A 25,615-nucleotide genomic window follows, 5' to 3' on the forward strand; every position below is an offset into this window, starting at 1 on the left:
AATTTATATCTTTAGCCCAGACCTCTTCCCTACATTCCAGTCTCTTATATCTAGCTAGCTACTCAACATGTCCTTTTGGATACCTAATTAGACATCTCATACTTACGTTCAAATGTGAACTCCTGATCTTTGCCCACTCCAAACCCACAGCTCTGTCTTGTAATTGCTCAGGCTAAAGATATTGATATCATGCTTGATTTCTCTCTGTCCTCCATTGTGTTGGAAAATCTAGTTACCTTTGCCTTAGAACTATATCTAGGATCCTAGTCACTGTTTATCACTTCTCACCCTGATTCAAGTCATTAATATCATCTTTTACCTGTATTTCCACAGTAGTCATTTAACTGGTCTCCCTGATTCCATCATTGCTCTGCAGTCTGTGCTCTATTTAACACTTAGAGTGATCCTCTATATCACTTAAATCAAATCACTCTTTTGCTCAAAACCCTACAGTGCCATTTCCCTCAGAGCAAAAGATAAAAAGTCTTTAAAATGCCCCGTGGGACCTTAGGTGATGAAGTCTCCTGATATGCTTTCTGAAAGTCATTTTCTATTATTCTCAACCAGACTGGCCTACTTAAACATTCCAGGCCTACTTGAACATACAGCTTATATACTGACTGTTCTCTTTGCCTGCTATACTTCAAATCTTTTAAATGTTTACTTAAACTTCACCTTCATGTTCCCCTACATGTCCCCATATACACACTTCTCTTCCTCTGCTCCAGTATTCCTGTTTTACATTGTACTTAACACCTTTTAAAAAAACTATATAATGTATTATGTTTGCTATCTGTGTGCCCCCACCCCCCGCCCCAGCAACTAAATGTAAGCTTCATAAGCTTCATGAGGGCAGGGATATTTTGTCTGCTGCTGAGTCCTAAGAGACTAGAACCATGCTTAGTACATAGTTATCAAAAAATGTTCGCTGGATCCTGCCCTTCCCTTCCCCTGTACTCCTTGATCTCTTTTTCTGTTATTGATACCACTACTGATTATTCAGAAATAACTGAAATCTTGATGTCGTTTTCAGATTCTCAATTATCTTTGCTCCGCATTCTCTATATCCATCAAATAAGTTAGTGTAGTAAATTAACTTAATCCAGTATCTGGCACATATTAACCCCCTAAATATTAATGGTATCAGTATCATCATCATCACCTTTAATTGAGCTTTGGCAGTCTCTTTATGTCTTCTGTTCCATCCTCTCCTAAATTATCACTTCTCGCCTGAAGTATTGCAGTGGGCTTCTTAACAGTCTGTCTATAAATAAATACCTTTGCCTCTGTCATCTTTTGCCTTCAGTTTAATCCTTCTTTGTTCCAATGTAACTTTTCCAGTTCCCATAGTTTCTGATACACAGATAAGATTGCCTTTACTCCCTACTCGAAATCCTTCAGTCTGTCTTCATTGTCTGCATGGGAAATTTCAAACATTCAGGTCTTCCTGTCTTCTCTAGGCTCCTCACTCACTATGGTTTTCTACTCACATGTCTCATTCACATAACTGCATCCAAATATGCGCATGGGGGACTTCCCTGGCGGTCCAGTGGTTAAGACTCCTCGCTTCCAATGCAGGGGGCGTGGGTTCTATCTCTGGTCAGGGATCTAAGATCCCACATGCCTCGAGGTGCGGCCAAAAAAAGAAAAAAACAAATTTGCACATGGTATTTCTTCAGTCTGGACTGCCTCTCCCTAAATCCTTAAATTCTCATCTTAAAAAGCTTAACTCTCAAACATCAATTTGTTTCCTGAATCTATAATTAGAAATCACCAGTTAGGGAATTCCCTGGCAGTCCAGTGGTTAGGACTCAGTGTTTTCACTACTGCTGGGGCCTGGGTTGGGGAACTAAGTAAGATCCTGCAGCCAAAAAAAAAAATCAGTTGGACTAGTGTGCTTTCTTTCCTTTTCCACAATGAGGTTATTTATTCTGCAATTTGACTCTTTTCTTCAAAACCTCTACCCTCCCCCACATATGCTCACAAACATGTAGTAGTTCCCCGGTAAGTGAAATGAGGTCTAGGCATGTACCTTGTGAGAAAATATAGAATGTAGGCTGAATTTCTAACCCTGTTTACCTGCACCTCCAGACTTACTCGAGTCTCATGGTTTAAATACTCTGTTTTCATCGTTTTTCTTTCGGATCTTGTATCAGTTATTACCACCTCTCCCATACTTTAGTGCCTGCTGTTTCATTAACTGCTACCCTCTTTCTACAACTTCATGAAGTTAACTATCCTAATGAAACCTTACCTCAAATTTAGTATTTTGTTTCCTTACCTAAATATTTTAAGGGAATAATCTATGTCTTGTTGACTCTACTTTTCTTTTTAATTCTCCGTCCAGGACCATTTGTTTACTTCTCCACTAATTCAGTGAACTAACTATGGCAGAAGTCACCAATGGCATTTTACTGCCAAATCCAGAATAAGATTAGACATCTCATACTTGTGTCCTTACTGATACTTTGTGATACTTACCAATGTCGATTTGCCTTCCTTTATGAAACTCTTCTCCCATTGAAGCTGCTTTCTCCTGATTGTCTTCTTCTGCCTGATATATGCCTTTCTAAAAGTCTCATTTGGTCTTCCTTTTAATAACGGATATTCCCTCCCCACTACCTTCCCCCTCTTTATGTGTACACACACACACACACACACACACACACACACACACACACACAAACACATTGTTATAGCCTTTTACCTTTGGTGATTTCCTTTAATTTATTAGTTTCAGCTACCACCTGCAAACTAGTAATGCCTCTTAAGTCTGTATCTATCTTGTCAAATTCTGCTTAGTTTTAGAGAGCTCCATACCTTGTAGGTCCTTTTGCAGCCATAGTCTGAGATCTCTCCCCTAGAAAGAAATTGTTTCCCTAGGACCTCTGAATTTGTGTCTCACTTTTTAGTGCATCTAAAGGGTTAGTAAGATCTATGAAATTATCAAAATACCAGCCTTATAACTTCAAAATTTAGAAATAAGAGTAACTACTTATCCCTTAGGGCTAAACTCTAAAATTTCATAATTCAGACTGTTGCCAGCGGGCCAGCCTCCACTGACTGAACTCTGTAAGCCCTGAGGCACATTCATACCTAAGGACCCAGCCACACCTACACACTAAGGCCTATCCCAGCCCATCACCTCTACCCACCCCTAAGGCCAGATGGTTTTAGAGGAAAGCCTGCTTTCTAGTTTTTCTATTTTTAAGCGTTCTTCCCCCCTTGAATACCAATCACAATTACTTCTTACCACTGGACACATTTTTAAAATCAAGCAAAATTAATAACTCATCTGGCCGAGCCAAAAGTCTTAAACCTCACTTGTTATTTTTATCCCCCCAAAGCTATTTCCTGTACCTTTCTCAAGGCTTTTTTGTCCATACAGATGTGATATAGATAAAATATCAGTTTTATTATTCCTGATTCTAAATTGGAGAGGTTAGTATCTATCTATAGCCACAGTTGCTTTGAAAATGTCTCTGGCACACCCTTCACCCGCCTTTCTACTCCTTCTCTTCCCTTTACACTTAACCTATTTATTTTGTGAAAGTCAGCAAAACAGATCAACCCCAGGCCTCCCTCACTGGAGCTCAGGCAAAGATGTAGAAAGTACAGTTCCTGAGGACAGGCATCTTAGCTACATTAAAGCAAGGCTGAATGAGCTGAGTCATACACGTTCAGTCCCTTCTTTCAAACTCACCAATCAGGTAGTACTCCTCCCTTGTAGTGAACTAGGGTGTGAAGGTCACCAATTACTGTTTTCTTCTCAGTCCTTTGGAAAGGTCAAAAGCTCCTCCTTTACTGGTCTTCAGAGGAAACTTGGGTACTTCTGGAAGACCAGCAAAAATTTCTAGGGGGTAGGTACTATGCAGACAATTTTTATATCTCCAGTTTCCATTTGTGTTCTTTCCTAAAATCCATCTGCTTGAGAAAGTATCTGGTGTTCTGTAGATTCTCCTTAATTATTTACCTTTTTGGAAACAAAGGTCATATCTCTTACCTAAGAGAATGTAATTATGGTGCATTGCCCCAGGGTGTGAAAACTTTCAAGGTGGGCAAAACCTTTTAGGCACCCAACTGGGATTATTTCAAAAGGGAGGAGGAGTGTCTAGCACAAGCTAAAGACTTAAAAAGTCAGACTTTTTCTCAAGAAAAGTAAGTCTGATTTGGCTTATAAGTTTGTCTTTAAGGGCTGGTTTCAGTAGTTAGGATATTGTGACATTTTCCATAAACTGAGTATCATTGTTTTGACACATATTTAAAATACACATAAAATATATAGAAAGCTAGATTATATCAAGGAATATGTACTTTGAAAATGTCATTTAGAGAACACGCAAACAAAAGAGTTTGTAGATGATTTTACCATTTTATGAGCCAAAGAGGAAAATTTAATAGTTAAAATAGCTTATTAAGAGATGTTATTGGACTTTAAAACTTATTCCTAGTTTTTTTGACTGTGAAAGTAATATGTATCCAGTTTAACAAATAGAAACAATGTACAGTCATATAAAGTAACATTGAAAGTCACCATCTTTCTGCTACTTCTTGTCCAAGCCCATGCTCTAGAGGTCATCACTAGTAAGCCTTTGATTTGTATCCTCTTAGCCTTTTAAATTCCCACCGATAGATTCACATAAAGCACTGCCCCCCCCATAAATGAGATCATTGATTTGCAATTTGCCTTTTTTTCCCTAGCAAATGTAAATTGTGAGCGTTTTCCCAGGTATACATTTATAACTTTTAATGGCTGCCTAGTATTCTGTGAATGTATACTGTTGTTAATTTATCCCCACCCCTGACCCCACCCCATGGATTTACCTAGTTTCCATTTACTACTATTGTAATCAGCTTTGCAATGGAAAGTATTGAGCCTATATTTTTCCACTAGAGGTAGTCATTTTATAGAATATATTCTTAGGATAAGCACTTTGTAATTTTCATAGGACGCTTTCAAATTACCTTTCTAAAAATGTTAATGTTTATACTGACAGCAGTGTAGGGACGAATTAATTTTCCCAAACTTTTGCTACCTGATATCTTTTTTAATTTTCCCAAATTAATGAACAACACATGGTAACTTGTTATTTTAATTTATATTTCCATAGTGATTGTGAAGTTATGTATATCTTTATCATTCATCCATTTTGAGATTAGGTTGTCTTTTATCATTAAGTTGATCTTGACATTTAAAAATATTATTTTCTCTTTACAGTGATTTGAGTATGATCTTGATCAAACAAGGAATTGAACTAAGATGACTTTGAATTGTATGATAGCCCAGTACCCTTAATGATAAAATAACATTATATGACAACCTTTTTCCAAGGTAAATTCCAGTGTTATAATTCTGTTTTATTGATTCTTAAACAGTTAAGGGAAGAAAGCCGGAGGCTGGCTTTGGCTGCAAAAAGAGAAAAGAGAAAGGAGAAGAGAAGAAAGAAAAAAGAAGAACAAAGAAGAAAACTAGAAGAGATCGAAGCCAAAAATAAAGAAAACTTTGAACTCCAAGCTGCTCAAGAAAAAGAAAAGCATAAAGTTGAAGGTATTTTCTCTAAACCATCTAATTTGTTTCATGTAATACATTCTACTCAAAATTATATTTCCTTAAATATCAGTAACTTACGGTGAAAAAACATCTCTACGTTACTAAAGCCTTAAGTATTTATATGCTATTTTCATTTATTGACTTCTTCCCAGCTTTTTATTATAAAGAGTTTCAAACCTACACACAAGTTGAAAGAATAATGAAACAAACACCTGAAATACCCTTCACCTAATTTAAAAATAAACATTTTACTATATTTGCTTTATCTTTTTCTCTAAATATATATACATAGTTTTTTCCTAAGCCGTCTGAAAATAAATTGCAGACATCTGACATTGCATCTATAAAATATCAGCACACATCCAAGGAATGACATTTGCTTACATAATTGCAATACCATTTATAATACCTTAAAAAATTAACAGTAATTCCATAATTTCATCTACAGTCAAGACCATATTCAGATTTTTCTTAAATGAGGGAATTATTTTTAACTAGGTTCTAACTAAAAAATTATTTGAGATGAGGATATTGTTAGAAAGAACCGTTGTCATTAAACCACCAAATATTTATGCTGTGTGTGTGTGTTAATTTCCCCCTCCTCCAGCCTTTTATTTTGAAAACTTTCAAACTACAGAAAAGTTTAAGGATTAGTATAATGAACACCTGTAAGTCACCTAGATTCATATAACATTTTGGCACATTTGTTTATCTTTTTTCCTCTCTCTTTTTTTGAATAGTCTTATATATGTTGTACACATCATACGAAATTACCCCTAAATACTTGAGCAGTGTTTCCCAGTAAAAGAACATTATTTTACATAACCACAATAACATTATTACATTTAAGACATTTAATTACTTAAGACATTTAATAATTATGTAATAATATGTAATATACAGTACATATTCATATTTCCCAAAGTGTCCCCGAAATATTTTTTATAACTGCCTACTATGCGTTGTTTAGAACTTAGGGACAGAGAGAATAGATCAGTCATATCCATCTCATTACCAGTGAATGCTGGAATGACTGATAACTTTATATCTAATAGTAGTAGTAAAGTAAATTCAGCGTTTATTTTTGTCGAGTGCTTAAAGCTAAATATATGCCAAGAACGCTAGAACTTGCTAATTCAGTATTGCTACTTCTACAGATGAGCCTGAAGTCTTGACAGAGCCTCCAAGTGCCACAACCACTACTACCATAGGTATATCTGCAACCTGGACCACTTTGGCAGGTTCCCATGGTAAAAGAAACAATACCATAACTACAACCAGTTCAAAGAGGAAAAACAGGAAAAATAAAATTACTCCAGACAATGTTCAAATTATATTTGATGATCCACTACCAATCTCATACAGTCAGCCAGAGAAGGTGAATGGAGAGTCCAAGAGCAGCAGTACCAGCGAGAGTGGAGACAGTGATAACATGAGAATTTCCAGTTGCAGTGATGAAAGTAGTAACAGCAACAGCAGCCGAAAGAGTGACAATCATTCACCTGCTATGGTCACCACCACTGTGACCAGCAAGAAGCAGCCATCAGTTCTGGTTACATTTCCAAAGGAAGAGAGAAAATCTGTTTCTGGCAAGGCTTCAATAAAGTTAGTTCCAATTTTCATTTTCATGATTTATAGTATCATTATGAAACACTTTGTTGCTGAATTTTTTAGTAAAGCAGGCAGATGAACAACTGACAAAATAAGGATTTGTCTTTGTTCTAAAGAAGGCATGATTTAATTTGAATTAAAGAATTACTGTATAATTTCTTCGTTTTGGTTGTTAAACTTAACCCATGGAAAGTATTGATTATGGTTTCTCAGGGATTATTATTGTATTTCAGTTCTGCTAAATTTGACCTCTAGATATTATCTTCTTAAAATTGGCCCTTCATATTATGCTAAGTATTGAAAAGTGAAAAATAAATTTCTCATTTATTCATCATAGTATTCTTAAAATAAAGAATAAAATCATATAATAGTTTGCCTTTATCATTAAAAAATTCTACATCTCTTCTATATTTAATGTGTTTTTCCTCCCTGTCTAAGATTGTCAGAGACTATCAGTGAAGTGACCAGTAATTCTCTCTCCACTTGCACAAAATCTGGTCCATCTCCCCTTTCCTCTCCAAATGGGAAATTAACAGTAGCAAGTCCTAAGCGTGGACAAAAGAGGGAAGAAGGATGGAAAGAAGTTGTAAGAAGGTGACTGATTATTTCTTTGATTGTTTTTCTCATTTTTATATGTGCTCTATTTCACAATGAAGCATAGTTTACCTTACAGTTAAATTCTCCTAACTCTTCCAAAGGTTGCAAACAAACTGGTGGCCCAAGGCTGCATCTGGCCAACAGAGACAACCTATACTATATTTTAGACGGAAAAAAAAAAGTATATGTTAACACTTTTAAAATTGGGAAATTTTACATAAAAAGTTAGATCATTGTGGTGTCTGCTTGACCCCCATGGGTATTGGTATTTGGTAGTGAACTAATTTATTTAAGGTGATAGATTGTCTTGTTCAGCTTTGTAACCTCAGAGCCCAATATGTAGTGTCTACAACAAACTTGTAAATATTTGGAGAATGAATTAAGTATTGGTTTTAAACTATTCTTGTCTTCAAATCATAGGATACCTTTATTTCAAGGGTTTTAGGACTAAAATAGTTTGCTGTATTTTGCTTGGAAGTTTTAAATAATATGTGTTAAAAAGTAAAACAACATCCCAGAAACTAAAAGGTGGTAAGATACCACAGACCTAGAAAGGATGTGATCCATTATAAATCTTTGATAACCTATTTTAAGGAACTCTCCAGAAATTCCATCAAAAAATTAAACTTCTGATTGTTTTAAAACAAAATCTGTAGTGAACCAAGCTTATTACTGTTAATCTCAAGACGTACTGTACATTTTTTAATCTTATTTTGGGCCAACACTTCCCCTCAACCCCCATCTCTATCTTTATCTCTTTCTCTGTCTCACACACATTCTTTTGAACTAACTGAAATCACAACATCAGAATACTCTCTGTACAAAAGTAAGACAATTCAGTTTTCCTGCTTGTATTTTATATTGTAGTATGCAAGCAAATTCTTAACTAACTTAAAATAATGATCACTGACTGATTATTATGTCCTTTAGGGAAAAAGGAACTATCAAGTAACTTAGTTATGTATACAAAAGGGCAGGGATCATACCTTACCATTTAAAAAAATAATGTATAATTTCATATTTAATCTAGTCTAAATAAATAATTTACTTATTCATTGAAGCACAATTGGCTCCTTCTTTTTATTGAGAGTTATACTGTTTTTCTTTTAGAAGTATTCTTTAATTTAGACTTGTCAGAAATTTATATCTACCTTTCCTGAATCTGAGTGTTTAAAATTGTAATTTTGTAAGTGTTAGGTGGGTTTTGCTTTTTTTGGAATTCCAGCAGGCTTTTCTCTTTCCTCACACAACTAAACATCCCTTAGCAAGTTTCCATATTTGTGGATAATCATTTTAATGCCTCTAGAAGAATGCAGGGCAGCAATGAATTTGTAGTATCATCCTTTCAGTTATGTATTCGGGAATAAAAACAATAATGTGAGTCAAACACCCAAAGGTACCCACAAGAAGCCTTTCTTGACTCCTTGGGGTAGATTAGATGCCCCAACCAATGTGTCCTTATGATACCCTATTAGAGCACTTACAACATCGTGTTGTAGTTTTCTTACTTGGTTTCTACATAGTCAGTGTATGTGGGCAAGAACCCCTGTCTGTCTTATTTGCCATTAGTATTTGCATTAACACAGTGTATATCTACATGTATGTGCTTCACAGATATTAATGAAGGACGAAAGTCAAAAAAGCAAACAGTTTCTGGTAATGAGATGAGAAGCTGTGGTAAAGCTCACTCTCTCTGTCTCTCTTTTTTTCTGTGGCTCTTAGTTGCCTTTTATCACTTAGAGTGAGAGTAGGTAGAAGAGGCTTATTCGACAATATTCTGCATTTACAGACACATATTTTAGTAATAATTCTTATTTTAAGTACAACCACTGATACTTATGATTTATCTTAATTTATTTTTGCAACTGTTAAACAGGTCAAAGAAAGTATCTGTTCCATCAACTGTGATATCCAGAGTGATTGGAAGAGGAGGCTGTAATATTAACGCTATTCGGGAGTTCACTGGTGCACACATAGATATTGATAAGCAGAAAGACAAGACAGGAGACCGGATAATAACTATAAGGCAAAATTTTGTCTCTTACGGTTTTTTTCTTTTGTATTTTATTGCACTAGAGCTTAATTATCAATATATATAAGCATTTGAGTTTTCAATGGAACTTTGTATTTAATAGCATACTTTTTTAAATGGGAATTTGATTCATGTTTAAGATAACCTTTACAGTTTTTTTTTCTTATTTATATGCTCTTGTGAAGTATCTCAAAGGGCTTTAAAGGAATTTTTCTTTTGTGTGTGTGTATGGCAAAGGTTTGAATAATCTTTTCCTTACATAAAATTTTAATATGACATTCTTAAAAACTTGTTTTTAAGAAGAAATGGGTTTCTAACACATTCTAATCTGTAGTTTTCCATCTTTCTCTTAAATTAGCATTTGAGATTTGTTATTCTGAGATTGTATCCTTAGAATATGAGCTCAGTAATAGATTTAAATCTGAAGTGGATGTTTGTTTTAAATTGAATATTTGAACATGTCTATGCCTGAATACCCTTAGAGTAAAGATGATATTCTAAGAAATCATAAATTTGGTTGTGAGAGACAGGTGCCCTTCCCAGTGATGGAGGGGCAGATAGTTTTTTAGCCTGCCTCAAGAGGAAGGAGGCAATTAACCAGCTCTGTTTTGCACCTATCCACTTCTCCTATCTTGTTTATCCCTCCCCTGGGATAGGTGTAGTCACAACTTGCCTTATCCAGAGAAGAGGGGAAGCATATACCCTTTATAAGTAATTTCCCCCTTAGGGTCTCCATAAGGCTTTCCTTTCAATCAAATATTTTCCTGAACATCCAAGACTGGGGTTTGACCTTATGGCCATTGTTGTCATTATCAGGATTCTTCTCTCATTTTGAGACATCTGTCCAAAAGAGTTATAATAATCACTCTACTAATAGAGAAACCACTAATAAATATAAATGGGGTCATCTTAGCTACCAGGATTTAAAATAAAATACTATTTTCTTACTCAGTGGTATTATTTTTCTTGCTTATTTGTACTGCTTTTAATATTGATCAGCTGTTTAACTTCATGGTAACAATATGGATTACATAGGATTTTAAAGTGCAATGGTTTTTCTGTCTAGAATGTATTTCACAGTAGGAAGATGATTGCTTAGTCTGAGGAAACAATAGTGAAATTAAATTTCTTGGAAAGGAAGTCATTTACTTTTCCTTTGGAAAATATAGTGGAGTGTCAGGACAGTTTATTGCTTTGTTTGCATAATACCTCAAAAATAGTCAGAAAATTGCTTCTTAACTTTTATCTGTTCTCTGTATGTGTGTACATACACATACACACACGAATTAATTTAGGCTTTACATATTGAAAAGGGGAAATTGGACTTAATTTTTTTTTTTTTTTGTCAACTTATAGGGGTGGCACTGAATCAACAAGACAAGCAACTCAGTTGATCAATGCTCTGATCAAGGATCCAGACAAAGAAATTGATGAACTTATTCCAAAGAATCGTTTGAAAAGCTCCTCAGCAAATTCCAAAATTGGGTCATCAGCACCTACCACCACTGCTGCTAACAGTTCCTTAATGGGGATTAAAATGACGACTGTAGCTCTGTCATCAACATCTCAGACTGCCACAGCACTCACTGTGCCTGCAATTTCTTCTGCATCTACTCACAAAACCATTAAGAACCCAGTGAATAATGTGAGGCCTGGTTTTCCAGTTTCTCTTCCATTAGCATATCCTCCTCCACAGTTTGCACATGCTTTGCTTGCTGCTCAGACTTTCCAGCAGATCCGTCCACCAAGGTTGCCCATGACGCACTTTGGAGGTACTTTTCCACCAGCTCAATCCACTTGGGGTCCTTTTCCTGTCAGGCCTTTGAGCCCTGCCAGAGCTACTAACTCGCCTAAGCCTCACATGGTGCCTCGCCATAGCAATCAGAATAGCAGTGGTTCTCAGGTGAATTCAGCAGGTTCTTTAACTTCAAGTCCAACAACTACAACCAGTTCATCAGCTTCAACGGTGCCTGGTACATCTACAAATGGCAGTCCAAGTTCACCTTCTGTTAGAAGGCAGCTTTTTGTCACAGTTGTGAAGACATCCAATGCCACCACCACAACAGTCACAACCACAGCAAGTAACAACAGCACTGCACCCACAAATGCCACATATCCTATGCCTACTGCCAAAGAACACTACCCAGTATCATCCCCATCTTCCCCATCACCACCAGCCCAGCCAGGAGGGGTTTCTAGAAACAGCCCTTTGGATTGTGGAACAGCATCTCCAAATAAAGGGGCATCTTCCTCTGAACAGGAAGCAGGTAGTCCACCAGTAGTAGAAACAACAAACAGTAGACCTCCAAACAGCAGCAGTTCTTCTGGGAGTTCATCAGTTCATTCTACTCAGCAGCAACCTCCGGGATCTGTTTCTCAGGAGCCAAGACCACCTCTTCAGCAGTCTCAGGTTCCTCCCCCGGAAGTTAGAATGACTGTTCCTCCTTTAGTAACAACAAGTTCTGCTCCAGTGGCGGTGCCTTCTACTGCCCCAGTGACTTACCCTATGCCTCAGACACAAATGGGATGCTCCCAGCCTCCGCCTAAAATGGAACCCCCTACTATTAGACCACCCTCTCATGGCACAACTGCCCCTCACAAGAATCCGGCTCCTGTGCAAAATTCATCTGTTGCAGTCCTCAGTGTCAATCACATTAAAAGACCTCACAGTGTTCCCTCTTCTGTCCAGCTACCTTCGACCTTAAGTACACAAAGTGCTTGTCAAAATTCAGTACATCCAGCAAATAAGCCTATTGCTCCCAATTTCAGTGCCCCCTTACCATTTGGGCCCTTTAGCACATTGTTTGAAAATAGCCCTACTTCTGCTCATGCCTTCTGGGGAGGATCTGTTGTTTCATCTCAGTCAACACCAGAATCTATGCTATCAGGAAAATCCTCATATTTGCCAAATTCAGATCCTTTACATCAGTCTGATACTTCCAAAGCTCCAGGTTTTAGACCACCATTACAGAGACCTGCTCCAAGTCCCTCAGGTAAGTTTGTAGTTTCTGACATTCTGCAGCTGCTCATTTCTACAAATGATGTTGAAACTCTTGGTTATTTTCTAATATTTTTACTCTGTGACTGGGTCAGATAGACAGATTGTAGTACTAATTCAAATGCTATTGTGAGTATTGAGTATGTCTAGTATGGCATTATTATTTTTTAAATCTTTTTAGAAGCTGTAATGGATTTTTATCTTAAATTTACTATAAATAAATTTCTTCATCAGGTATATTTTTCTCTCTCAAAATAAAGAAAAGGGGACTTCCCTGGTAGTCCAGTGGTTAAGACTCCACACTCCCAATGCAGGGGGCCCGGGTTCGATCCCTGGTCAGGGAAATAAATCCCACATGCCGCAACTAAGACCGGGAGCAGCCAAATAAATAAATAAATAAATTTTTTAAAATAAATAAATAAATAAATTTTGAAAAATCTCATATTTTAATTTAATAAGATAATGCCATCAAAAGTTTGCTTTTAGTTCAAATAAAAAATAATTACCAAAGATTTTTAAAATTTGATTTCACTTCCGACTGTCTTTTTTGTTTTAAAAATAACGGGAAAAATATAGAGCTACATAGTTCAATAGGGTAGGCACTAACTATATGTGCTATTTAAATTTAATAAAATTAAAAATTCATCTCAGTCAAGCTGGCCATTTTTAAAATTTTTTCCCAGTTTTGTTGAGATATAATTGACGTACATCACTGTATATGAGTTTAAGGTGTAGAGCATAATGGTTTGACTTACATACATTGTGAGATGATTACGGCAGTAAATTTAGTTAGCATTCATCATCTCCTATAGATACAAGTTTTTAAAAAAAAGAAAAAGGAAAAAGTATTTTTCCTTGTGATGAGAGCTCTTAGGATTTAGTCTCTCTTAACAGCTTTCCTATGTATCATACAGTAGTGTTAACTACCGTTACTATGTTGCACATTACATCCCTAATACTTACTTATCTCGTAACTGGAAGTTTGTACCTTTTGACCACCTTCCTCCAATTCCCCCCCACCCCACCTCCACCTCTAGTATAACCACAAATCTGATCTCTAGTAACCACAAATCTGATTTCTATCAGTTTGTTTGTTTGAGATTCCACATATAAGTGAGATCATACAGTTTTTGTCTTTCTCTGTCTGACTTATTGTACTTAGCATAATGCCCTCACGGCCCATCCATTTTGTCAGAAATGGCAGGATTTCCTCGTGTTTTTTTGTGTGTTTTTTTTTATGACTAAATAATGTCTCATTGTGTGTGTGTATGTGTGTGGTATATATACATATATGTATACATACCACAGCTTCTTTATCCATTCATCCATGGATGGATACTTAGGTTGTTTCCATGTCTTAGCTATTGTAAATAATGCTGTTACGAACATGGAAGTGTAGGTATCTTTTCGAGTTAGTGTTTTTGTTTCTTTTGGATATAGTTCCAGAAGTGGAATTGCTGGATCATGTGGTAGTTCTATTTTTAGTTTTCTGAGGATCCCCCATACTGCTTTTCATAGTGGCTGTAGGCTGGTCATATTTCAAGTGCTTCCTTAATAAGCACATAATGGCTGGTAGCTGCAATATTGGAGAGCCCAGATATTGAACACATCTATTAACATAAAAAGTTCTGTTAGACAGTGCTGATACCTAAAGAGGATCTAAAGATCTGGTTTTGAGTGACTGCTTTTTCTTTTTTAACTTTTTACTTTGAAATATTTTTAGATTTATAGAAGAGTTCTTCTATAATTACCCCAATTTCCGCTAATTAAACATTCTTACATAAACACCATATGTTTATTAAAACTAAGAAATTAATATTGGTACAGTACAATTAACTGGACTACAGACTTTATTCAGATTCCACAGTTTTTCCAATAATGTTCTTTTTCTGTTGCAGTGTCCAGGATACCAAGTTGCATTTTGAGCTTTGTGTTTTAATATGAATATTTCAAATAATTAAAGATAATTTCATTGAGTTATTTGTAGTGAGGTGGATGGACCTAGAGTCTGTCATACAGAGTGAAGTAATTAGAAAGAGAAAAACAAATACTGTATGCTAGCACGTATATATAGAATCGGAAAAAAAATATGATTCTGTAGAACCTAGGATCAGGACAGGAATAAAGACGTAGACGTAGAGAATGGACTTGAGGACATGGGCAGGAGGGAAGGGTAAGCTAGGACGAAGTGAGAGAGTGGCATGGACATATATATACACTACCAAATGTAAAATAGATGGCTAGTGGGAAGCAGCCACATAGCACAGGGAGATCAGCTCGGTGCTTTGTGACCACCTAGAGCGGTGGGATAGGGAGGGTGGGAGGGAGACGCAAGAGAAAAGAGATACGGGGATATATGTATATGTATAGCTGATTCACTTTGTTAAAAAGCAGAAACTAACACACCATGTAAAGCAGTTATATACTCCGATAAAGATGTTAAAAAAAAAAGTCTACCATTAAAGCAATAATAAAATCAGAATAAATAAAGATAATTTCATGCTAGAGATAGACAAACTATGGTCCATGTGCCAAGTATGGCATACTACCTGATTTTACATTTGTGGTTTTTTTTTTAATTGAGTCATAACAATTGTGTAAGATTTTAAAAAAAACTTTTTTTTATTTTTAAAAAGAATAATATGTGACACAAAAAATAGTACATTCGGAACTCCCCTGGTGGTCTAGTGGTTAAGAATCCGCCTTCCAGTGCAGGGAATGTGGGTTCAGTCCCTGGTCGGGAAACTAAGATCCCACATGCCACGGGGCAACTAAGTCCTGGTGTTGCAACTAGAGAGCCCACCTGCTCTGGAGCCCGTGTGCCACAACTGGAGAAGCCCGCGTGCCGCAGCTAAGACTCGATGCAGCCAAAAATAAATAAATAAATAAATATTTTTTTAAAAAAATAGTGCATTCAAATTTCAGTGTTCATAAATAAAAGTTTTATTGAAATACATCTATGCCCATTCATTTACATATTGTCTTATGGCTGCTTCCATGCTCTGCTGACAGCCTAAAAATATTTATTATTTAGCCCTTTACAGAAAGGTTGCCAACTTGTTATTTGTTATTGAAGAGATGACATTCTGGGACCAAAAATTTCTAAATATAATGGGAACTGATTGTTATTTTTACGTATTTCTATAACATAAATATAATGTAAAGAACATGGTCAGTAAATATTTCCTCGCTGGGGGTTGACTGAAATATTTTCATGTACTTTCAAAAACACTTTCTCTTGAATACTAAATAGAATCAATATAATTTGGTTGTAAAAGCTTCTCATATGCTGATTAGTACATTGGAAATGCTTTTATTTTTTTCATTTTTTTATTTTTTAAAAATTTTTATTGGAGTATAGTTGATTTACAGTGTTGTGTTAGTTTCAGGTGTACAGCAAAGTGAATCAGTTATACATATACATATATCCACTCTTTTTTAGATTCTTTTCCCATATAGGCTATAACAGAGCATTGAGTAGAGTTCCCTGTGCTATACAGTAGGTTCTTATTAGTTATCTATTTTATGTCTAGTAGTGTGTATATGTCAATCCCAATCTCCCAATTTGTCCCTCCCTGCCCCTTACCCCTTGGTAACTATAAGTTTGTTCTCTACATCTGTAACTCTATTTCTGTTTCGTAGATAAGTTCATTTGTACTCTTTTTTTAGATTCCACATATAAGCAATATATGATATTTGTCTTTCTCTGTCTGACTTCACTCAGTATGACAATCTCTAGGTCCATTGATGTTGCTGCAAATGGCATTATTTCGTTCTTTTTTTATGGCTGAGTAATATTCCATTGTATATGTATACCACATCTTCTTTGCCCATTCCTCCGTTGATGGACATTTAGGTTGCTTCCATATCCTGGCTATTGTAAACAGTGCTGCAGTGAACATTGGGGTGCGTGTATCTTTTCGAATTACGGTTTTCTCTGGATATATGCCCAGGAGTGGGATTGCTGGATCATATGGTAGCTCTGCTTTTAGTTTTTTAAGGAACCTCCGTACTGTTCTCCATAGTGGCTGTACCAATTTACATTCCCACCAACAGCGTAGGCCAGTTCCCTTTTCTCCACACCCTCTCCAGCATTTATTGTTTGTAGATTTTTTGATGATGACCATTCTGACCGGTATGAGGTGATACCACATTGTAGTTTTGATTTGCATTTCTCTAATAATTAGTGATGTTGAGCATTTTTTCATGTGATTTTAGCCATCTGCATGTCTTCTTTGAAGAAATGTCTATTTAGATCTTCTGCCCATTTTTTGATTGGGTTGTTTGTTTTTTTTGATATTGAGCTGCATGAGCTGTTTGTATATTTTGGGGATTAATTGGAAATGCTTTTATATTTCATTTTTGTGAAGTTGGAATTTAGTGAAAATACTTCACTTTTCAAAAAATGTGAAATCTAGGTAATGTGTTAAGAAAGACTAAAATTAAGATTTAGAGAAAAAAGAAGTAAATTCTTGTTTTGTGGAAAAGTATAGAAAAAAGATGTGCTCCATCAGGAGGTAAGGTTTTGGGGTGTACAGTTGATTAGAGCCAAAATTAGCAATGAAGTTTATCTTAAGAGTTTATCAGAGGGAAGTATTAGATTCAGGTCAACATAGGCATGTTTGCCTTTACAGCTATACCACTATTTCTACACCCTAGAAATTAACATTAACTCAGTAATAGCACCCAATATGTAGTACCATCATCCCAAATATACCCTTTATGCCTGTATGTTTCTTTTTTCTCTCCTTTTGATCCAACCAATCAAGATTCACACATTGCTTTTGGCTATTATGTCTCTTTGATCTCCCACAGTCTAAAACATCTCACCACCTTCTTTTGTTCTTCTTGACATTGAATCCTTTGAAGAGTCCAGTTGTACTGAAGAATGTCCTGCATTTCAGATTCACCCGTTTTCTCAATCTGTGGTTACATTCTGGTTAAACATTTCTAGCAGGAACATCAGATAGGTAATGTTTGAATCTCACACTGTATTGTATCAGGAGGCAGTCAATGACAGATTGTCCTTCTCTTATCTATGGAAAGCATGGCCACTTAGTTAAGATGCTGATTGTCAGATCTCTCTATTATAAAGTATAGCTACAATCTTTTTTTTCTCCTATAGTTTTTTTCTGGTTTGTTTTTGGTTTTGTGGGGGTTTTTCGGTTTTGTTTTTGTTTTTTTATTTTAGTAGCACTCTTAAGTTCACAGCAAAATTGAGAGAAAAGTACAGGGGTTTTCCACATACCCCCTGCCTTCACACAGGCATAGCCTCCTTTATTACCAACATCCCACTCCAGAATGGTATTTTTGTTACAGTCGATGAACCTACAGTCACACATCCTTATCAAAGTCTGTAGTTTACATGAGGGTTCATTCTTGGTGCTGTACATTCTGTGGGTTTGAACGAAAGTCTAGTATAGTAACCATTATACTATCATCCAGAGTATTTTCAGTGCCTTAAAAATCCTTTGTGGTTTGCCTACTCATCCCTCCCTTCCCCATACGTTTTTTAAAGGTAGAATTTTATACAACTCCTTGGCCACCAAATCTATTTAAATTCTAGTGTTAATATTAAATCTATACGTATTCTATAATAAGTAATAAAATGTCAAAATTAAAATTAAATGTAAAATGTTTTCCTTGGTAATTTCTTTTTTATAGCTATCTTTATAAAATAAAGGGGGAAACAATGAGTGGAATAATGAGTGGAATGACTGGAAGAAGTAAGCAAGGAGAAATTTTTTTAATAATCTAAAATATTTTTGGATACATTAGGGACCTCTTGGAATTTTAGGTTTTTCTAATTATATCTCCTAGGGGTAACTATTATAAATTATGATTATCTTCTACATTATAGGTATTGTCAATATGGACTCACCATATGGTTCTGTAACACCTTCTTCTACACATTTGGGAAACTTTGCCTCAAACCTTTCAGGAGGTCAGATGTATGGACCTGGGACACCCCTTGGAGGAGCACCCACAGCTGCTAACTTTAACAGACAACATTTTTCCCCACTTAGTTTGTTGACTCCATGTTCATCAGCATCAAATGGTGAGTAATATACACTGTAGTTCCAGAGGAAGAGTTTGTCTGTATGTTCCCTTAAAAATCAAAAGGTTTTTAAGTTTTTCAAAGTTTGGAATTTTTAAGTTTTAAATCTCTTAATAATTTAAATTCTATAAAAATGTAATTTGTATTCATGGCAATCTGAAATCAGAAGGAATTTAAATAGAATTTCCAGGTTTTTAAAGTATTAGAATCAACTTCGGCTCTATCAAACCTAGCATATTATATTGAAGTTAATTTCTAAGAGGGATCATTTTTTGAGAATAAAAAATCTTGTTGTATCATCTATTGATTTACATTTACTTTCAGGTTTGAGAATATAGCTCCCAAGAAGAAAGATTTGTAGCCTTAAAAGTAGTATAAATATCATGTGCTTTTGGTCTACCTTTAAATCTCATCTATTACATAAATAATACAACTGATTTCACATTACCAGATGTGTGTTTTTAACTGTAGTCAGACTTTGAAGCATTGATCAGATTTTTCAAACCAAGGAAGATCATTCATCACTAGGGAATTCAACTCACATTAAGAGAATTCCATAGTGAGGCTATTATTTGTGGTTATTTATTTATTTAGCGAGGCTAAAGGCATCAAATTGCTTTCACCTTGAGGAAATTTTAATAAGAATCCATTTTCTTTTAAACTACCAAATTTCTTCTAACAATGTTAGAGCCCAGTTAACAGAGACTGGTTAACTGAATGAAGGAGTAAAAAAATATTAGTATTTGAGAGATGCATATGAAAGTACATTGCCAGTGAAAGCGTGAAGTAAGGTGTAGCATATAGTGAATTTACATATTTATAGTTTTTCTTGTGTTTGTCAAATAACAAGGACTGTCACTTGGAATATTAATTATCCTTTGTACAGGTGTCCCTAAGTGAAAAGAAGTGGTTTAAGAAAGAATTCAAAGTGACTGTGATAAAAACATTGCCAGAAACAAAGTGAGAAGTATGAAAATAAAGTACGAATGTAAGAAGAAAAAAAGTTTACAGCAGTTCTCATTGAGGATACTTTACCCATCATTGAAAAAGCTTTAGAAAATTTCTTAGGAATCATAATTGAGATAAAGTGAATATAGTATAACATAGCTACCTAGCCTGGCTTATCTAAACATAAGCTATTAACAGAACACTGAAACTAAATATAACTCTAAGGAATAACTGATTATGACGTTTTAGTCTTAACTATCTGGCTTATAAGGAAAGGTTATAACCTCAGTTATTTAAAGCTGTATTCAATGCAACATAAATTTCTGTGTACTAGAGGAATATGGATATTTGTTTTATTTATTTAGTTTATTATAAGGAAGATTGATAGGTACGTATTGAATGGAAGGTAATTCACTCTATATTAAAAATTGGCCTGGGCTTTCCTGGTGGCACAGTGGTTAAGAATCCGCCTGCCAATGCAGGGGACTCGGGTTCGAGCCCTGGTCTGGGAAGATCCCACGTGCCGCGGAGCAACTAAGCCCGTGCACCACAACTACTGAGCCTGTGCTCTAGAGCCCGTGAGCCACAACTACTGAAGTCCACGTGCCTAGAGCCCATGCTCTGCAACAAGAGAAGCCAACGCAATGAGAAGCCTGCACACTGCAACCAAGAGTAGCCCCCACTTGCTGCAGCTAGAGAAATAGAGAAAGCCTGCGCACAGCAACAAAGACCCAACGCAGCCAAAAATAAATAAATAAATAAATAAATTTATTTTAAAAGTTGGCCCAAAAAAAGGGGGGGAATTCCCTGGCGGTCCAGTGGTTAGGACTCCGAGTTTCCATTGCCAGGGGCACGGGTTCAATTCCTTGTCAGGGAACTGAGATCCTGCAAGCCGCGCCACATGGTGCAGCAAAAAAAAGAAAAAATTGGTACTTTATCCTAATTAATTCAGGATTCTCTCCCTTTAGGGAGGTGTATTTGAAGAGATTTTAGGGCAAGTTACAACAATTAAGGAAAAAAACCCAGAAAAGTAAAATATTGAGGATTACCAACAAACTCTGTTTGTAGTGTAGCTAATAACCATATGTTAAATGATAATAATAATAACAGTAACAACAGTTAATTTACTGAGGTTTAGATACTTTTCAAGGTAATTTTCCCCCCAGATTGCCTTTGTCAGCAAAATCCTATTATAAACAGTTAGGTGAGCTTAGACAAGTCATTTCAGTGAACCTCAATTTTCTGATCTGTTAATATCTACCACACTGGATTGGTTTATGTGGAGTAAATGGGATAATCTACTATTACTATTGGTCTACTATCATCTACTATTACTACTATTTTTTTTTTTTTTTTAAATATGGAACGCTTCACGAATTTGCATGTCATCCATGCGCAGAGGCCATGCTAATCTTCTCTGTATCGTTCCAATTTTAGTATATGTGCTGCCGAAGCGAGCACTACTATTACTACTATTATCTGCTATTATCTACTATTACTGTTGGTCTTTCTTCTTTTTGATGATAATGAACAGTAAGTGCTAGTCCCATTTTCTAATAGTTTTAGAAATGTACTAACGGAATGGTAACAGAAGAGCAAACGTTTTTATAAATAGCCAGTGATTAAAAAGTCTGAAACATAATTTTTGAATGATTTTACCTGCTTAGTTTTTTCTTTGACTCCTCTTAAAATTAGTTTTTATTCCTAAGCATATAACAGATGTGGATCAGTGTCTTCTGAGTATGTTGAGCTCAAACTAAACCGTTATAGGAATAAAAACATCTTCCTTATAGTATCTACATATGGGTGATTCATATTCACCTATTTATATATAAAAATAAGGATAGTCTTTGATTTTCATGTTCATAAAAAAATAGGAATTGGGAGAAAAGGTGTTAAAGTTGTAACATCATTGCTATTGAAATGTGTTACCTGAAATTTTTTGGTAGTTAATCTTTAAAATAGAATGGATTCTCAGAAGCAGAGAATGTTTTAAAATAAAATAAAACATACTTACTGATATTAATGTTTATTACTTTAGGAAGTACACTAGAGATTTTTTTTCCCCTTTTGAACCGTGAACCAGTCAAGGTAAACATGTTGCATTTGATTATATCTCTAGGATCTTTAAAGAGTAGCACAGAAAACCCGTGTATATCCCCCCACCCCCACTCACTAATTGTTAACATGTTGCCACATTCCTCCCTTTCCCCACCATGTATCCCTGTGTGTATGAGTGAGTGAGTGTGTGTTTGTGTATGTGTGTGTGTGTAGAGTATGTGTAGGGATTGTAGGGTTTTTTTTTTTTCCTGAATCATTTTAGAGTTAGTTGCACATATCAAGCTGATTTCCCCTAAATACTCCAGATTATAATATTTTGGAAGAACAAGAACATTCTCTTCCACAACTACAATGCAGTTGTCAATTTCAGCAAATTTTACATTGATACGTTATTATTATCTAATGTATAGTCCATATTCACATTTCATCACTTGTCCCAATAATGCCTTTATTACTTCCTCTCATTCAAGATTCAAATCAGTATCACAAATTTCTTTTAATTCCCATGTCTTTTAGTCTCAGACAATCTGGAACTGTTTCTTTAGCCTTTCTGTATCTTTCAAAGAAAGCTTTTTTTTTTTTTTTTTTCAGATTATAGGTCAGTTGTTTGGTAAAATGCCTCAGTTTGTTTTTCTGATATTTCTTCATGATTAAGTTTAAGTTATATATTTTTGACACAAATATTAGTATTAGTCACCATTGCACCGTTCTCACTGACATTAGAAGGTATAAAAAGTCAGGTTGTGCTATTATTGGTGCTGTTAACTTTGATCACTTGGTTGCACAGATTTCTACACTGTCAAATTGTCATTTTCCCCTTTGTAGTTTATAATTAATCTGCGGGGAGTTGCTTTGAGACAATTCTTATTCCTCATCAGACTTTCAGGCAGAATATAAGGGAAGGGGGGGAAGAAGTAGCACTTACCTCAGTAGAAATAATAGTTTTATTTTTGTAACCATGTTAATGTTTATAAATTTAAAACAAAACCAACCTCGATGAAGGGAAAAACACTAAAATTGAATGCAAATAGAAACAAGTAAACCTATCTGTATTTTAGATTATTAACATAAACCTACTAAAAGAAAAACAATCCAAAAAACTCTTGAAGACAGTAGTATTTTGTATACCCTTCAGTCTAAAGGCAAATAAACTTCAGACAAATCTGCAATTCTACTTAGGACATTTGTTTTTTTATAATATTATGGATAAACAATTTTAAAACTATATGGGGTGTATTGTAAGGTTGAGCAAATGAATAAGTAAAAATATTGATGATGATGTGATCCAGGATTCTCACTGTAAGAAGAGAGAAATGTAGAGTAGAGTAAGGCAAGGAAGAACCCTATGGAATTGGATTGGAATTAAAGAATCAATATGAACTCATTATTTTATTTTATTTTTTTATTATTATTTTTTAAAATAAATTTATTTATTTATTTTTGGCTGCGATGGGTCTTGCTGCGAGCGGGCTTTCTCTAGTTGCAGCGAGTAGGGGCTACTTTTCGTTGAGGTGCACGGGCTTCTCATTGTGGTGGCTTCTTGTATTGCGGAGCTCGGGCTCTGGAGTGCAGGCTTAGTAGCTGTGGCGCACGGGCTTAGTAGCTCTGCGGCATGTGGGATCTTCCCGGACCAGGGCTTGAACCCATGTCCCCTGCTTTGGCAGGCGGATTCTTAACCGCTGTGCCACCAGGGAAGTCCCTGAACTCATAATTTTAAAATGACGTTATGTGTTGCATTGAATCATATAAAATTGCCATTTCCCCACCCCCACCCCCCCCAGCACTGCCTACTGAAAGGGCCTAGAAGCAATGAATTTTCAGTAGCGATAAGCATATTCAGTGTCCAGATCTGTCTCTTAAATATTTTAGTTCACTAAAAGAAACTAGGTCTTCTTGGGGAAATAGCTGAGCTCGGGCAGGGAAAGTATAAGGGGAGCCTGCAAAAGTCTTATGGTGTCAGAAAGTAATTCAGTGCTCAGATGATTGGGACATGTCAGAAGGACACAGGAGGCGGCTTGAAAGGGGCTCCCACTAGCCAAATTCCGGACAATTTGACCATCAAAATGAATAATGTCAGCTCATTGAATAAAACAAGAACCCATGTGTACATAATGATTGTAAGTAAAATTTTAAAATGCAGAAGAGGGAATGTTGCTCCTTACAGTGTAATGACAACTCATAAATGTAGAGGAATTATAATTTGAGTCATCATTTTGCAGCTGTTAGGATGATTCAGGCAAGACTCTCAGACTTTTACCTTTAATACTGAGTTTTTAACTAGTTTGCATTTTCCTTACCTAATGTAAATCTTAATACTTTTTAATGACCATTTAGTTTGTTTCATCTGACTTCTAACTCTTCTTTAGGTAATCTGTTCACATGAGTGTAATTTCATATTTTTGTTTATTTATGGTAGTCTTTTAAAATTTTGTTTTTAGTATTTATATTTTTCTTAAAAATTGCCATTCTGGGTGCTGTTGTAGAACTAACCACAGAAGCATGGCTTATTTTTCACAATATATGTATCTGGTTTCTGTACGTGAACAGGTTTTATCAACACTTCTCCATACATTCCACTTCTCTTTTCCCTCCCCCTCTTTAGGACATCAGGACATGGTATTAGGACTCTGGCAAATTAAGTTGGGATGTGGGGGACATGGGTCCCTTACTTCAAAAAAAAAAAAAAAAAAAAAAGGAAGAAAGCAAAGAACCTTCCTTGAGGCCCCCAAACAGCAGATTGGTGATGCCCGAGATCCTTCTGCATACAGGCTGGGCAGAGATCACTGTGGCCCTTATCCCACTCAAACTGCTAAGGTCTATCCTACCAACATTCAACCAGTCCATGCATTGAGCACTGATTACTGGCTCTGGTCTGTGAGTTTCAGGACTTGGCAAATTTAGTCAGTGGGCCATTTTGACATTCAGTCTTACAAAGCTGTTGTCGGATCAAAAAGCAGTAAAAAAGCATTACAGTTTTTTAAGGAAAAAACTAATTTTACATCGTGACTCAGTACACATGTACCTGTGTGTGATTGAAATATATTTACAAAACAATACTTATCCTTACAATATATGTTGCATGCTGGTATTTTCTATTCTGTTTTCTTTAACCTTTAAAAAAGTTTTTTACGTTAGTCATGACCAACCACATTCATCTCATGATCTACTATAGTTTAACCAACACTGAACTGAAGCATGAAAGTACAGTGTAATTTTCCTGCAGGAGCACTTTTTCCATTTGTAAGTCACACTGCTCTTTCAATTTGAATTCAGGACCCTGTTGTCATTTCAGAACTGAGGTGGATTTACTGAAGCTTCAGTTTCAGGATAGTCTTATTTGCAAGGGGCCCTGCCAAGGTCCTGTACCTGATTTTGTATTTGTAGTTTCGCATTCTTTTTCTAAAACAGACTGCCAAAGGAAGTCCCAGGGCAAATTTCTTAAATGAGGTGGGTTAGCAGGCAAGCCTAGTTATTCTGCTCATTTAAACAGAATATGGAGGGTTTCTTGGGACCTCCCTAGTGGCACAGTGATTAAGAATCCACCTGCCAATGCAGGGCACACAGGTTCGATCCCTGGTCGGGGAAGATCCCACATGCCACAGAGCAACTAATCCTGTGCGCCACAACTACTGAGCCCGTATGCCACACTACTGAAGCCCACGCGCCTAGAGCCTGTGCTCCACAGCAAGAGAAGCCACTGCAATGGGAAGCCCGCGCACCGCAACAAAGAGTAGCCCTTGCTCGCCGCAACTAGAAAAA

General features: G+C 36.0%; 1 protein-coding gene and 1 non-coding gene across 10 annotated transcripts in view; one reads left to right on the top strand and one right to left on the bottom strand.

Moving 5' to 3' along the window:
- The window catches only part of ANKRD17 (ankyrin repeat domain 17), a 162,210-nt gene that overhangs the window by 128,545 nt on the left and 8,050 nt on the right, over window positions 1-25,615 (top strand). For all 9 annotated transcript variants that reach the window (XM_068542828.1, XM_068542827.1, XM_068542829.1 and 6 more), the window contains 6 exons: window positions 5,377-5,548; window positions 6,709-7,156; window positions 7,601-7,756; window positions 9,636-9,785; window positions 11,148-12,784; window positions 18,650-18,847. In XM_068542828.1, coding sequence (XP_068398929.1) covers window positions 5,377-5,548; window positions 6,709-7,156; window positions 7,601-7,756; window positions 9,636-9,785; window positions 11,148-12,784; window positions 18,650-18,847 — 2,761 coding nt within the window. The remainder of the gene's footprint in view (window positions 1-5,376; window positions 5,549-6,708; window positions 7,157-7,600; window positions 7,757-9,635; window positions 9,786-11,147; window positions 12,785-18,649; window positions 18,848-25,615) is intronic.
- LOC137764515 (U6 spliceosomal RNA) lies at window positions 21,150-21,256 on the bottom strand. Its single transcript, XR_011074017.1, has one exon. It is a non-coding gene; the product is annotated as a U6 spliceosomal RNA (small nuclear RNA).

Source organism: Eschrichtius robustus, chromosome 4 (genome assembly GCF_028021215.1).
Source record: "Eschrichtius robustus isolate mEscRob2 chromosome 4, mEscRob2.pri, whole genome shotgun sequence".
Taxonomy (NCBI): Eukaryota; Metazoa; Chordata; class Mammalia; order Artiodactyla; family Eschrichtiidae; genus Eschrichtius; species Eschrichtius robustus.